The 15,789-nt window shown below is 45.8% G+C and overlaps 3 protein-coding genes across 3 annotated transcripts; 2 read left to right on the top strand and 1 right to left on the bottom strand.

Annotated features, from left to right (window-relative positions):
• Positions 1-3,122: 3,122 nt before the first annotated feature.
• On the top strand, positions 3,123-5,863 carry LOC133890268 (auxin-responsive protein IAA1-like). Its single transcript, XM_062330991.1, has 5 exons — positions 3,123-3,438; positions 3,544-3,758; positions 3,861-3,975; positions 5,316-5,377; positions 5,489-5,863. The coding sequence occupies exons 1-5, from the start codon at positions 3,218-3,220 to the stop codon at positions 5,557-5,559; spliced, it is 684 nt and encodes a 227-aa protein (XP_062186975.1). The 5' UTR covers positions 3,123-3,217; the 3' UTR covers positions 5,560-5,863.
• A 2,833-nt stretch (positions 5,864-8,696) lies between these two features.
• Positions 8,697-9,578, bottom strand: LOC133930119 (uncharacterized). Its single transcript, XM_062376818.1, has one exon. The coding sequence runs from the start codon at positions 9,576-9,578 to the stop codon at positions 8,697-8,699; it is 882 nt and encodes a 293-aa protein (XP_062232802.1).
• Positions 9,579-11,605: 2,027 nt separating this feature from the next.
• On the top strand, positions 11,606-14,689 carry LOC133889330 (serine/threonine protein phosphatase 2A 57 kDa regulatory subunit B' kappa isoform-like). The gene is made up of 2 exons (XM_062330094.1): positions 11,606-13,081; positions 14,031-14,689. The coding sequence occupies exons 1-2, from the start codon at positions 11,990-11,992 to the stop codon at positions 14,403-14,405; spliced, it is 1,467 nt and encodes a 488-aa protein (XP_062186078.1). The 5' UTR covers positions 11,606-11,989; the 3' UTR covers positions 14,406-14,689.
• The last annotated feature ends 1,100 nt before the right edge of the window (positions 14,690-15,789 follow it).

Below are 15,789 nucleotides of genomic sequence, written 5' to 3'. Positions count from 1 at the left end.
TAAAAGATGCCAAACTGGGACTAAACTGTGTGAGATGCTAAATTGATTTACATCTGAACGCTATAATGATAGTACTGTTTACCGACGTAGTGTAACATCAAATCTTATCTAAGATGTCATCGAACCGCTCACGAATAAGTGGAGTCAGAGATCTTTATCTATTAGCCATACCATTTCGATTTTTCATTCCATTTTCTCCCAGTACTTTCACGAAAGTTTGGTTTAAATCGTGCTGAAATCAATTTCTCCCGTTCAAAATTCGTGCGTGCTTCGCACTCGTAATCGCCAAAAAAAGATATGGTGCGTGCCTCCCTCTCCTCCCTAGCATCGCCCGCACGTACAGAGCCTCCGGACACGGCGTGATGGTCGTGATCGGCCGCCGTCGGTCGGTTCGGGATCGACGGCTGTGGCCGCGCCTGGCGTGGACCCGCTTTGCTGCTTCCGGGGCCGCTGCAGGGTGCCCAACCGGCAGCCGGGCCCACCGATGGAGTGTTCTGCCGCTATTTTCTTTGTTTATTCCGTTTTTGGGAAATCTCGAATCCCCCTGCCTCGTTTGCGCTTCGCACCTCGCCTTTCTTCCGTATTAACAGAATCTTTGGATCAACACACTTCTCATATCGACACTTCCATATTTACAAAATCTTTGTATGCTATTGAAAGTTGTAGTTTTCACTTCTATGCTATTAAAAAGGGTTAATTAGATTGGTGCTAATATACTTTTGTCCGATTCAAAAAATACCATTATAATTCACAAAATCGGATATGTGACATTACAATCTCATTCTTATTTAAATATGTCATTATGTACAAATTTGGACAACAATACACTTGTCTTCTTCTCTAGCTCACCCATCTCCATCTCTTTCCCCATCTTCCATGGCTGCCACCGGCCCTCGGTGGAAACAAAACCCATGACTGATTGGCACGGTGGGCTCTCGTCGACGGCGAACGACGACGCAGCTTGGACATTGAATGGTGGCAAAAGCATCAGCGTGTCGCTGAGGTTCCATTTGAGGCACTTGCAACATCGTCAGCGGTTGGCAACGAGCTCAAAGGCAGCCATGGCTTATACCCCGTCGTCGATGGACGACGACATAGCTCGGCCGACCGAGGATACTAAAGCATCTACGCGTGCGTATGAACTGTGTTGTGTGCCTCTTGGTTGATGGGCCTGGCCAAAACCAAGACGGCGGCGAGCACCGTGGTGCGGTGGCGCCCAGCTCGCATGGACAACCTCGCCAGTGACGGGCTAGGGCAAAAGTGGCACACACAAAAGCTTTAATGGGTTGCAGGGAAGCTCACCAAGGTAAGGATTTGGGAAATGGAGCAGTGAAGAGACGACGCGGCGGTGAGCGATGGAGAAGGTTGGTCGGCATCGAGGAAGAGGGCGTCATCACTCCAAATCGGTGACCACCCCGCTCTCGCGAGGTGGTGCACGCACGAGAACCGCCTCGGTGAGGGAGGCGATCCCCTCATCGAAGGGAGCCTGAAGTGGGAGGCGGTGGAGCGGCGAGGCAGTGCGTGTACGGTGGCGGCCTAGACCGGAGGGGAAGGGGAAAGGGAGGAGGGAGAGGAGGAGGTGCGGGTGGTTTAGGTGCTCACCGGAGGCGGTGTGGTCGAAGGCGTCGCGGAGGTGGTCGGGGCATGATCGGCGAAGCAGAGGAGGTCATGAGGTGGAGTTGGAGTTGGAGAAGGAAGACAGGGGCAATTATGTTCAGTACGTGCAAAATACATGCAAAATATGTGTATCGGTGGTATGATTCAAATAAGAGCGAAGTTGTAATGGCATATGCCCGATTTCGTGAATTATAATGATATTTTTTGAATGGGGCAAAATCATAATATCACCAATATAACTAACCCTTAAAAATGAGTTTTCTTTCCATGACGTTGGTTTAATTTTTTATGCCCTTTTTACCTGGAGAGCATTAAATAAGACAAAAAAGACCGTTATACCCTTACCTCATTTCTTCTTCGTCCCGAATCATTTCTTCGTCGTCCAAAATCCAGTGACTACTCTCTTCCCCGATTGTTGCTATAAAGGACAATGAGCCAAGGATCTAATGGAGGATAGGAGGAACAGTAGATTGCTTGGTGTGCCGAAAGCCGTCTACTTCGTGCAAGAGACGGCACGGACAATGGTGAGACATGCAGGAGACGACATGGACAGCGGCACACTCGTGCAGGAGGCGGCGCATCGCGTACAGGATAGGATGCTGGCCACATTCACGTTGGCCATGGTGCGGATCCGTCAAATTTGGTCGTGGCCTCGCAGGCTGCCCTCGGCCATGGTGCGCGGATCCAGAGCCAAAATTGCTCCTTGTGCCGCCGGAGCCGGTTGTTCACGGTGCAGTTCGACGATTATGGTGTGGATCCAAAACTGTTCCTCGGCCATGGTGCATTTCGTTGGCAGCCGCAGTTCAGTGGCACGCGCAGGGAGGGCATCCTGGCTAGGTACACGCCGGCGACCGGAAGCTCGTTGCAGTGCCCTTGGAGGAGCTCACTGTTGGGGAGATAATGACGTTGGGATTCTTTCAGTCAACACAAGGGCACTATGGCCATTATAAAAAGCTGACAGGATGCAATGCTCTAACGGCAACATCGCTGACGGAGTGGCAAATAGAGGAGTGCAAAATTGGACTAGAGCCATGCAAGGGAAGAGAACTTTTTCAACGGCAGGCAGTATAAGTTTCATTGACATATAAGCAACTTTCTCTCTGATCTTCTGACTGACTTCTGTCTACGTAAGTCTAGTTTACTGTGAAGCGTTAGACCATGCTAAGGGAATTCCTTAAATTTTCGTCGTGAAGAGATTTCCGTTCCCTTCAGCGCTTTCAACGGTTTCCCTTCACGACGGGATTCCCAGGATCATTCTCTTCAGAACAGGATTCTCTCTCCGTTCCCTTCGCGATTCCCCTCGAAGGGAAGCTGTTGGAGATGAGAGAAAATAAAGGGAATGAGAACGGGGAAGGGAATCGGGAAGGGAACTAAATGAAGGAAATATGGTTAGGGATAGTCTTAAATACTGCATTCTACACCAAAAATATAAGAAAATAATTACAAATACAGGGACTTATGCGCAAAACTAGCACAACCTGACCAGTAACCGCGCCCCCTATAACCAAACCACCTCCGCTTTCCCTTCCCCTACAACCAACACGAAGCGGAAGCACCAGCAGCCGAAGCCGCCGCGCGCAGAGCCCAGTCCGCCGCGGCCATGTCGGTGGAGACGGAGCGTAGCTCCACCGAGTCCTCCGCCGTCTCCGGCCTCGACTTCGAGGACACCGCCCTCACCCTCACCCTCCGCCTCCCCGGCTCCACCTCGTCGTCCTCGTCCTCCTCCCCCGACCCCGACCGCAAGCGCGCCTCCTCTGACGCCGACCCTGACCACTCACCCCTCACCGCCGCCGCATCCTCCGATGCTCCCCCGGCCCCCAAGTACGTCCGCCTTTCCCGATAAAATGCCTTCTTTCCAGGAATTAGAGGGCGATTTTGGCTTGAGGCGACCTTGATGTTGTTTCCTTCCTTGCTTTGGTTGATCAGGGCGCGGGTGGTGGGGTGGCCGCCGGTGAGGTCGTACCGCAAGAACGCGCTCGCCGATGTCGTGGGGTCCAGCAAAGCCAAGCAGGCTGCCAAGTTCGTCAAGGTGGCCGTCGACGGCGCGCCCTACCTGCGGAAGGTGGACCTGGAGGCCTACGCCGGCTACGACCAGCTCCTCCGCGCGCTCCAGGACAAGTTCTTCTCCCACTTCACCATCCGTGAGTACTACTACCCACCTCTTGCTTTTGGTTCCTGCAGGTCTTTGCTCCGTTTGATCTGAGTGTTCCAGCTGATGAGGATGGTTTGGCTGGATGGCGCAGGGAAGTTCGCCGACGATGAGAGGAAGCTAGTGGACGCGGTGAACGGGACGGAGTACGTGCCGACGTACGAGGACAAGGACGGCGACTGGATGCTCGTCGGTGACGTCCCCTGGAAGTGAGCTCCTTCGTCCTCCTACTTTCCCCTAAATTAGTCGATTATTTATGCAGTTCGTGCTCCAATGCTAGCTTCTGCCTATGTGCTTGGATGGATGCTTTTAGTGGATGATTACCGATTAGGATCTTGCACTGGTCATCAAATTGGATTAGGCAGCTTTGAATTGAGAGTGTTTGGCAGGTGTTGAGGTAGAGCTATACATTTTCTTGGAGACATTGGTTATTGTTCTTTGATGAAGTGTTTTTGTTGGGATTAGATTGTGCCATGGAGATTTGCAAGGAATATGGTTGGTATGAATTGACAATTTCATTTTTGGTAGAAAGACAACAATTCCTAGAAGGGCTTGTTTGGATAAATAGGGATTAGACCCAATTCCCTCGGATTGGCACGGAACTTACTTCATCTTCCCCACCGATACAAAGTGATGGATCTAATCCAACCGATCGAAACAAGACCAAAGGCTGTGTTGCCTGAGTTTTTTTTTTAACAACAGTGCATTTGTTTTAAGTGAGATTCCTGAGAGGTGCTCTTGGTTGTTGGCAGTAATGCATTTGAGAAGATGATTTACTTCTGATTTTGCATGTATTGATCTAAAAAAATGTTGTTGGAATTATATGGGGGGTCTCAGGAATGGAGAGTTAGGAAGCACAATTTTTTTCTTGTACCGACAAGGTTTGATATTTCCTTTTTCCCTTGTCAGCTCACTGCATCAAACTGATCACAAAAAAATTACCTTTTTGTCAAGGTTTTTTTGTCAAGTTAAACTGAAATCAACCAATTATAGCGTGCATAATAGGGAAAATTTTAATTTAATTTCCACACCACTTTTGCCTGTTTGTTTTTTTGAGCTTAGGTTCCGTCCAGAAACGTCGACCATGCAGATCAATCACAATAATTTCCTGTTTGATTCTTCTTGTACCATATGTGTTGCTATTGCTGTTTCTAGCTTTTAACAGATTAAGCAACTTTGATGTACAGTTTCTCTCCACAGCAGGGCAGTTCATGAGGCCTATGTATGAAAATAATTCACTTTATTAAGATATGCTACTTTGGATAAGGTTACCTTTATAGTTTTGTTATCCACTACACTTTGATTACACTGTTCACTGACAAGATATATCAGCTAAGCTATGGAGCAAATGGCTTCTTGATCCTTCTAGGAATTTTATTACTAATTTCCTGTGCTTTGAGATGGTTTGGTGCTTTTTATTTTCTTCTGTCTTCATGCTTGGTCATATTGCAACTAAGTAGTGCTTGGTACCAAACTGCAAGGATTTAGAATGTACTCATTAGACTTCAATTTGACAAGTTTCTAACCTAAATTCCTCATACCTATGCAGGATGTTTGTGGAAACCTGCCAACGCCTTCGTCTCATGAAAAGTTCCGAGGCTGTTAACTTAGGTGCATATATTGCTGTAAACCTTATCTTTCTATGCTACCGATGTTAGCTCCTTTCTGTACTTACACCCGCATCCATCTTAATTCACTCGGTTTCTTTTCTGTTACTCACAGCACCAAGAGCCGCCCGATTAGCCTTCTTGAAGGAAAGAGGAAACTTTGCTCTCCTGAGGTTCTTCACGTGATAGAAGTGTGTACAGTTGTCACCTACTGCTTTCAGTTCCCTTGCGCTATTGAGTTGAGAAAAGGTTTTAGTTTCATTACTCGTTTTTAGTTTCTACATATAGATCCGAAGCTTGAAATATACACCTACAGTTTCGTCTCTCCATGAATAAGACCGGACACGCAGAAATCATGCTCTTCGACGTTTCTCGCCCGCTTGCTGTTTTGCTGTTAGGTTATATGTGTGATACTCAATATAGGTGTGAGGCCAATGGCATTGCTGTCATACATACATCTTTTTTGTGTTAAACTATGGCTTTGTTTGAAGTTGATGGTCCTCCAGTCTTTGAGATGTTGCCAGCTTAATTGTTCTGTTGCCGATTCATTCTGTGGCTGTTCGTTCTGATTATTAAGCTTGGGCATCAGCAGGGTTGAAATTTACACTGCCGCTGTTTCACTCCAATTCTTATTCCAGAGTGAATGTCTAGTCAAAGGTGGATTTTGTTCTTTAAACCCATGTCATGCTACTGGCAAATGAAACGGCCATTGAAAATGAACGTCATGACTTACTACTAAACAGGCAGAGGCTACCTGATGGGCTATTTGAAGGCAATTGTAATGATCACACTTACCGATTTCCATTAGGCCATTGGCATTGGCATATATAAAGTACAATCGGGTTGTTACATACCAAAACAAAGGGTAACAAAAATAGCTAGATTATCTCCTGACCAGGAAAAGTAATCCCCAAATCAGAATGTGATCTCCGGAGCGTCTGGTGTGAGTCAGCGGTGGACCTAGGATTTCTAGGTTAGGCATTCAAATTTCGACGGTAGCATAAAGTATTTAATGGAAAAGAAAAGATTCAAAATATTAAACTTTATAATATAATATAAATTATTCATATTAGAGATAAAGTTAAATAGTTATATAAATTACACAATAACTAGTATAATTTAACTATGCGCTTTTTCATAGATTGAATGCGCAATATCATGACTTCTTAAACTGACGCTCAGTAAATGTAACCAGATAGTTATTCAATAATTAGTCTCATAGTCTATTTCTTAGCTTATTCTTTACATAATTCATTGTTGAAAGTACCCTCTCAACACTAGTAGTTGTCATGGGAAAACTAACACTAAATTGAGAAGCTTTTGACACCAACTTGAGAAGCTTGTAAACAGTAGGATATATGAGACTCTTATCTCTTTTAACAAGCATGACTGGAAGCTCCAAAGATTTACATTTTTAAATCTTTTATCTGTACGTATATCTTTAATAAAGAATCTAAGTGTGTAACTAAGAGGCATCAAATACTTTCTTGAGAACTCCATAGGATAAAACCGGGTAAGTTTAAATAAGTGATCCTGGTCATACGTAGCAAATTGATTCTATACATATGCCAAATACACATACATATGCTTAGTTATTTGACAAAAAATTTGTTGAATAAGGGAGGTCTGCCCCTGTGCTGAGTTCGGGCGCTGCATAGGCACATGCACGTACCTATGTGAATGGTGTTGTTCTGCTAACACCCATGCAGTTGGAACAGGAGGAGACTGAACGTTCAAACTAGAACATAACTCCTTGAAGAGAGCCGTCGGGAGACCTTTGGTGAAGATATCGACATACTAAGAGGTTGTTGGCATATGCAGATCTCGAGCTTCACCCAAGGCGACACGGTCGTGGACAAAGTGGAGATTGATCTCGACATGCTGCATTTGTTGATGCTGAATGAGATTAGTTGAGAGATATACCGCACTGATGTTGTCGCAGAAAACAATGGTAGCTTGCTGTAGAGGCCGATGGAGTTCGGCGAGGAGCTGACGAAACCAACATGATTTGATGACAGCATTAGCCACTATAGCGAAAATGATCCTATTAGGACATGATTGTGATTTTGATTATTAATGATAACATAGTCATTAGAACTAACATGTTTATCAAGAATATATGTTAGTAGATCTTATGGATGAAATACATGAAGAAGCTACCACAGTCGGGATAAATTTTGGTTGAATTGGAGAAGTCTCAGGAAAAATGACTACACCGGAAGGTCCGACACAGAGGAGTTGTGAACGCTGGAGTGTTTTCTTGCTGGGCGTTTTTACATGCCGAATGATCTGGCGATATGGAGATATGAATGCTGGAGCATTTCTGAGTTGAAGCTCAAGGATGATACATGCTGGAAGGTCCGACAATTGAAGTGTGCACATCGGAGTATACGCCGGAGTATTTGTTGTAGAGAAGATGTTAAAGTCTGGTTTGGTGTAGTTTAACACGTCGGATGGTCCGGTGATGAAGCAAAGCAATGGCAGAGTATTTTGCACTGAGGAAGGCACGGAATGACTCAGTTGAACACGCTAGAAGGTCCGATGATGGAACAGGTGAATACGCTGGAACATCTGGTGTTCACAGAGGTTTGAGTGGGGATCTAACGGCTAGCTAGATGAGACAAAGCTTGTTTGCCAACGTGTCCAAGATGATGATGCCACAAAATGGAGGACAGAGTGGTGATGGAGAGGGCGTGAGGAGCAGGCAATGACCACTGAAGTTGATAGAGATCACCACGACTATTGCACCTGATGATCATGTTCTTGGTTTGAAGATCCTTCATAGAAAGGCCAAACGAATCAAACTCAACAGAACAATGATTATCTATGGTGTAACAACAAACATAGATTATATTTTTGATTATGGAGGGAGTCACAATGACATTATTTAGGTGGAAAGAATGATGAGAAAAATTAATGGAGGGAGTGCCAGTGTGGGAACTGTTACTGACAATAGCATAGGAATTTGCAGCGGAAGTAATTAGAGAGGATGATGAAAGATTACCATGTTCTGAGGTCATGTGTGTGGTAGCCCCGAAATCCATGTACCAGTCGAAAGATGGTGGGGCTAGCATCATCGTGTTGAAGGCCTACATTAGCTGGTGTCGATCCCATGATGCAGGTTGAGGAGCAGGAGCCGGTGCAGCAGCATACACCGGTGGGAGCATGGGGGTAACCTACGTCCAGGCAACAAAGAGCTCAGGCGTCAACACTATGGCTGTGAAGGTTCCAGGTGGGCGTGGGTCGAGGATTCCCTGTGTGGATCGGAGGCTCTGGCTGGGCCACATGTGAATCGAGTCATCCTAGGGATGCTGGAAGGACGGTTAGGAGGCATGTCCTTGGCCACCGGGTAGTGTGGTGTTGCGTGAGCCACCGTCTGGAGTTGCGATGATAGTTGTTGGAAGAGGAGCTACCGTTGTGTTGCCAATTGTTGGAGGCGCCATTGCTGTTGGTGTGGCCATAGGAGGAACCGTCGTCGGTGTCTTAGGAAGAGTTATTGGAGGAGGTTTTGGAGCTGAAGGTGCGGAGTCCTTTGTGCTCATCATGAGTTCCTCAAGCAGAAGTGCTAAGTGCACAACGAGGAAGGTCGGCAGAAGAAGCTGCATAGATAGCAGCATGCGCATATGAGCGAAACGCTGGTTCAAGCCATGGAGAGTGTTGAGGATGAGGCTTTTGTCGACAATTGGTGTGCCCATGACGGTGAGTTCATCGGCGAGGGTCTTCTGTTTGCGGCAATAATCAGCTACAAACATCAAACCTTGCATGAGCTTGTGGAACTCTTGCTTGAGGTAGATGACCCTAGTGTCGGTGTTGTCGCGGTATAAGCCTTCGATGCGTGACCAAATGTCACGTGATGTGGCCGCCGAGTCCATCACCATGGCAAGGAGATCGATGGAGACAACAACGTACAACCAAGAACAGACGAAGGCGTTGAGACGAAGCCATTGCGCGTCCAGAGACGAAGAGGAGGGTGCATGGACATGATCATCGAGGGAAAACTTCTCGAGGGTGACCTCGAACAAGCCATGCCATTGGGCATAGTTGCCCACCTGGAGATCGAGAGTGATGGGGACGAGGAGTTTGATGCTAGAGATGTCGACGGCCTGCACCCGGAGAGCGGACCTGGCATCGAGCTTTGCCTTGGTGAGGGCGGCCTGGAGTTCCATCGCCATGTCAGTCTTCTCGGCATTGGAGGAGCCTATCATGGCGGGAGGAGAGGAAGAAGTCAAGGGCGGAGCCATGCTATTTTGTCACGGCGGTTTTTTTCTGTACAAAATTAGTGAAAAATTACTGTTCTGCATTGTTTTGCTCTGATGAAGATGCCGGTGCTGTTCTCGGCTAGCTTCGCCCCATCATGAAGGCAATTGTAATGATCGCATTTACCGATTTCCATTAGGCCATTGGCATATATAGAGTACAATCGAGTTGTTACATACAAAGCCTAACAGAAATAGCTAGATTATCTCCTGACTAATCGCCAAATTAGAACGTGATCTCCAGAGGCCTCTGGTGCTGAGTTCGACCCTGCACAGGCACATACACGTAACATGCATGATGCTGTTCCGCTAACACTATTGACTGCCTAGATCGTTGTTCTCCAAGGTAAAATACTTCCTCTGCTGAAGAACCATGGATTCACACCCATGTTCTTCCAGTAGTGCTCTGAACCAAAATAGACATAATCAAATGCAAGATCGTTTTCTTCCTTTCTGCTGTAGACGGTGAGATCACTGTCGTGCACCATCTCCGCCCCCGAATTGACTATGGCATGATCTCACCGACCAAAGACGAGTGATTAGGCGCCCCACCCCTCCCCGCGGTGCGGCTGCTCTGCCTGCGCATTTGGGTGGAGGATGATGGGACATGGGTGGAGGATGGCGACGGCATCAGCTTTGGCAGGTTGGGCTTGCGATTGACGTGGTCTTGTCTCACCACCGCCGAATGAGGGTGCGGTAGTGACGGATCAGCACCAGTTGTTTCCTCTTTTGGGGGGAGAAAACGATCGCCTTATCTATGTTCGGTTATAGTTGTCGCTTTCCGGTGTCACTTCTTCTTCTTCTTCTTCTTCTTTTGAAAGATTTGTTTTGAGAAAGTGACACTCTTAGCTTGGCTAAGCTTAGATTAAGAAGGCCTCAAATGAAATCGTTAGTATAATCATCGTATGGTTATAGACGAATAGTTTCAAGAACATCGTATGGCAGCAAGGGTTTCAAGAACATCACATTTTCGCTGTCTTGGGGCAAACAAAAGTTCAGTGGACTTCATGCCTACTCAAACCACAGTTTTGAGAAGGAAATTATTAGGTTTTGCGATGCGAAACCAAGTCATCATTTGCCTTTAGAAGAACGACGAACTCATCACTCGTTTTTCAACTAAGAAAACTTGTTACAAAAGCTTACTACGTGCATGAGAAATTTGTTGAGTAACATTCTTCTAAAAAGGGAGGTACCGTTTGAGTAAATAGTTTTATACTAGTTTATATTGATTGAGGATCGACTAATGCCTATTTATTTTTTTATGGACGGACGTAGATGATCGAAGCTGAACAGAATTATCAACAATTAGCAATAGCAGAATCACAACTACATGCAACTAAATTCACTCCCTCATGGGGAATTCGGGACTTTCCACTCCAATCGTTGACACTTTGAGATTTGCTATTCGACTTTTCACTACTAGCATGCAGGTCCATGGGCCAAAACATCATCTCGTGCACACAATGAATGACAAATCCTACAACAAAAATAGAAAAGAAAAAACACATCATAAATTTATTACCAATTGAAGTATTAAACAACTGCTGGCCAGGGATTTCAATTTTGTTTTATAATTTTTTCATTCACTAGTGAAAAAGATCGAAGCTCGTAAAGTTTCGTCGAAATTTTGATCATTTTTTGTCGTCCGTTATATGGGTGACATCACATGTCAGAAAAAATAAATAAATTAGATATTCGTTTTCTTCGCAAATTCGTAAAATTCCGAGAAATTTTTAATCCTTCGTGCCGGCACCATTATCCAATCATTTTTGGAGACAGCCAACTGATATTTCTTCGACCGGTACAACCGATTTCCCATTATCCAATCACCATCGTACAGTTCATACCCATATGCCTTTCCAGAACTACAGAAGGCGAAAACAACCGCTCTACGATCCGACGGCGGAGAATGCTCGATGCCCTTGATCCGACGGCCCAAGCGTGCCTAGCGGGCGATCCGTCGTCCTGGCAGAGCGCCACCACTGCAGCTCGCTCGCTCACTCGCACTGCCATTGTCTCCTCCAGTGGCTGTGGCTGCCAGCCCCCTCCTCAAAACGCCAAAAATTTCCCCACCTCCCCATGCCCTTCCCCCTCCCTCCTCCCGAGATCCCATCCATGGCCGCCTCCCGCCCCCGGATCTGGCCCTGAGCACGCCATTGCCGGATCCTTGCCAGGCCTCCCCCGCGCCGACGAGCTCCCGGCCCGCTGCAGGAGAATCTGCCGCTGGCCGCCGTCGCAAGTGCAGTTTTTTACGGCCCAGGATTCGCGCCGTCGTGTTCTTGGGAGGCTGCCCTTGTCCCCCAATGGTTGTTTAATCGGCGCCATTTGATGTGGTGTTGGTGCCGCCGGATCTCGCCGCCATGTGGAAGCAATTTATTGGCAAGCTGTCGTGGAAGTCGATGAAATCCAGCTCTGGCGGCGGCGGAGGGGGATCGCCGCCGGCGAAGCCGCCGCCGCTGTCTCTCCGGGAGAATGGGGCCGCGGGGAAGCCGAACGTCTCGCCGCCGTCGGCCGCAGGGGGCGCTGGAGCCGAGGTGAGGTCCAGGGAGGACGCCTTCGTCCAAAAGGTGAACATTTGCTGCGTGGTGTTCGACTTCTCCGACCGGGGCAAGGACTCGCCGGAGAAGGAGAGGAAACGGCAGATGCTCATGTCTCTGGTCGATTGCATTGGCGCCGCCGAGGAGCCCCTCACGGAGGTGATGATCTCGGCTTGCGTGCGCATGTTCGCTGTCAACCTTTTCAGGGTCTTTCCGCCCAAAGTCCGGTCTGGAACTGCGGCTTCGGAGACTGAGGAGGACGAGCCGTTCTTTGATCCGTCCTGGTACCACCTTCAAGTTGTGTACGAGTTTCTCCTTAGGTTTGTGACCTCGCCATTCGTCGATCCCAAGGTAGCTAGGAAGTATGTGGATAGTACCTTCGTTTCGAGGCTGCTCGACTTGTTTGATTCTGACGACCCGAGAGAGAGGGATTGCTTGAAGACGATATTACATAGGATATATGGCAAGTTCATGGGAAACCGTCCATTCATCCGTAAGGCCGTGAGCAATATCTTCTATAGGTTTGTGTTCGAGGCGGATCATCACAATGGGATTGCTGAGCTGTTGGAGGTGTTTGGCAGCGTAATAAGTGGGTTTGCGAAGCCATTGAAGGAGGAGCATAAGTTGTTCCTATGGAAAGCATTGATCCCGCTTCATAAGCCAAAAACGGTGGGAGTGTATCTGCCGCAGCTGACATATTGCATTACACAATTTATTGAGAAGGAACCAAAGCTTGCCGGGACTGTGATTAGAGGCCTGTTGAAGTATTGGCCGGTTACAAATAGTCAGAAGGAAATGATGTTCTTGGGGGAGTTGGAGGAGGTGCTGGAGTTGACTGACATGGCTGAATTTCAGAAGTGCATTGTCCCCTTATTCCGGAGGATTGCGAATTGCCTGAATAGCTCTCATTTTCAGGTAAGTTTCTTTCCGACATCAGAAAAGTAATTTCAAGTAGCCATTGATTAATGTTTGCCCTTGGATTCTGTCTTCTCTGTATAATGTGTTCTGTTTTTTAGTTCACGACAATTGCTATGGTGAGAAATATCTGCAGTAAACGCATGTGTAATGAGCTTCTCTGATAAGAGGTTGTGAGCACAGCTGTTTCATCAAGTAGTAGTTGCAAAGTTCTTTGCCGGTTGAATCTTTTTCTTATTTTAATCCAAGGATCTGTTTGACCCCTTTCCTTTTCCCGTGTTTTTCTAATTTATTAGTGTTACTTCCATTACATGGTCCCCTGCGCACCTCATGACATAGTGCTTACTACTTAATGATAAGACATTTCATTAATGGTTAAACTCTTTTCTTGTTGGTTAAGTGAGACCACACTCCTATGCTCTTGTCTTAAGTGCAGTTGGTGGTCTTTTTCCTTTGTGAGGTTTCATGCCATTTGTTTTTTAACATAGGACTGGAAGTAGCCTATAATTCATTGGTTCTGCACTTCTGCCTATATTGGTCTCGGTTGCTAAAGATCAAATCCTCAGTCTGAAGGCAGATAATAGGAAGCTGTGGGGGTGTTAATGTAGTGGAATCATCTTGACTGGGGTATAAGGTGTGTGGATCATCAAAATCTGCTGTTACTTTATATACTCCAGTCATCTTATGAATGTAAATAATTATAAATACAAGTCGTAGGCATGCGCACTTTGCGGAGCTTCACAGTCAAGTAGGTAGAATTGTGATTTTCCATTTGCGCTGCCTATTGATTTTGTGCACTAACGCGGATGGGATGCAATGGCTCCTATTTTCTTATGTATATTGGTCTGCTTCCTTCATGTCACTTGCATGTTCTGGAATGCATATTGCAGTCGTGCTTAAAAAGTTACCTTTGATCACACACTGCTTTTTCTTGGCATGCATTTTGCAGGTTGCTGAGAGAGCTTTATTCCTATGGAACAATGAGCACTTGTTTGATATGATCTCCCAAAACCGTCAAGTGATTCTACCGCTTATATATCCAGCTCTGGAGAGGAATACCCGTTGGCACTGGAACCAATCGGTCCTCAACGTTACGATGAACGTGAGGAAAATGTTCCTCGACATGGATGAGAAATTGCTCCTGGCTTGTCAGAGCAATTTCCAAGAGGAAGAGGAGAAGCGAGCTGCGACCGCGGAGCGGCGAAGGCTTATGTGGGAGCAGCTGGAGCGGAATGCTGCCCATGGGTACCAACCAGTGATCGCCGACGCAAGCTTTCCGGCACCCCATTCATTAGGTCGCCTTGTTGCCCCCACTGTGACGTGACATGGGTACCCATTACACTCCGTTTCTCCTCTTGCTAGCTAGCTAGATGAAGTTGCTTGCTTCTCTGGGGGCACAAAGGCATTTTGTTACCTTTGTAAGCCCCTCTGTCAAAGTCTGTAATTAATAGCTGATGGTTTGAGGACAAGGGACTTTTGATTTTGCATGGCGTATTCTTGCAATGGGCATGTATTTCTTGCCTAAATCTTGTCTGATTTGTACCAGAGTGTTCTGTGTAATCTGGAAATGCGTTGCATGAGAGTGACAAGTTTGCTACCTTTTTTTTTTTTTTTTTTTTTTTTTTTTTTTTTTCTGGTGGGCAAGAACTAATGTCTAGCACTGAAAGCACCTTCCTTTTATTGATGCATTTTTTTACAGTGTATTATCAGGTTCACTTGTTAGAGAACAAAATGGTAAAATGGTCTCTCCGACGACCTGATCTACTTGCTTTATTATATTCAATGGACAGAAATTGAATGGTAGGTGGAAAGAAACAAGAGCAGCTGATACTGATGGTTCAGTAAACATCTCATTCTTTCAAAAGGTTGGGCTTAGGTTATCTACTTGGATCACCTCATGAATCACATCACAAGTGCTTCCTCAAAAAAAAGAACGAAAATGTTGATAGAACAAGGTCCATTATGCACACCAAAATGGTGTGTGGACTATTTGAAGTAGCATCCTGTTTTTCATGTCGAAAGTAACAGCAAAATTATATGCTTGCTAATGGCTTGTGCAATTTGTAACTCAGCTTTGCTAAGAATGCCAAGCTTAGAAGACCATGTATCACCATTATAGCAAGTAGAATGTCCGATGACACCATCGATAAGAGCAGTTACAACAGTCGACTTTTTTGAATCCAAGCACATATCTATTCCTCTAGTGACTAATGCTATCAAAACTACTAAGATACTTGCAATGCCGCTGTTAACAAAACTTGCTTCCTACCAATAAGAGTGGGGTGCACCTGCATTAGAAAGATTAGAAGGGAATTTTCTGAAATCCAAAAACATCCATCTCAGTAATGGTGATGTCAACATTTTTCGAAATTAGAAAGCACAAATACAGGCACATTGGTTGCATCATTTACATCCACAACAAGAGCTTCATCAGAAATTGTCACATTAAATCTGAAAATTGGATAAATATAGATGGAAGATAATATTACAACAAAATAGAAATTGTTTGTGCTTTATATTTACTTGTATTCTAGTAAAACTTTATGTAAGACTGAACTTTATGTAATAATTAATAATATAGCTCCTGAACTAAGGAAAGTAGGTATGCCCCAAGGCAAAAAGACCAATTTAAATCAGTTTACAAAGTATGCAAATATTTTTACTAGACACAATGAGTTCTTAAAAGAAGAAAGACAATCTAATTCTCA

This window comes from Phragmites australis, chromosome 1 (assembly GCF_958298935.1).
Source record: "Phragmites australis chromosome 1, lpPhrAust1.1, whole genome shotgun sequence".
In the NCBI taxonomy this organism is placed as follows: Eukaryota; Viridiplantae; Streptophyta; class Magnoliopsida; order Poales; family Poaceae; genus Phragmites; species Phragmites australis.
Note: the sequence above shows the minus strand (reverse complement) of the source record. Positions and strands in the feature narration are given on the sequence as shown.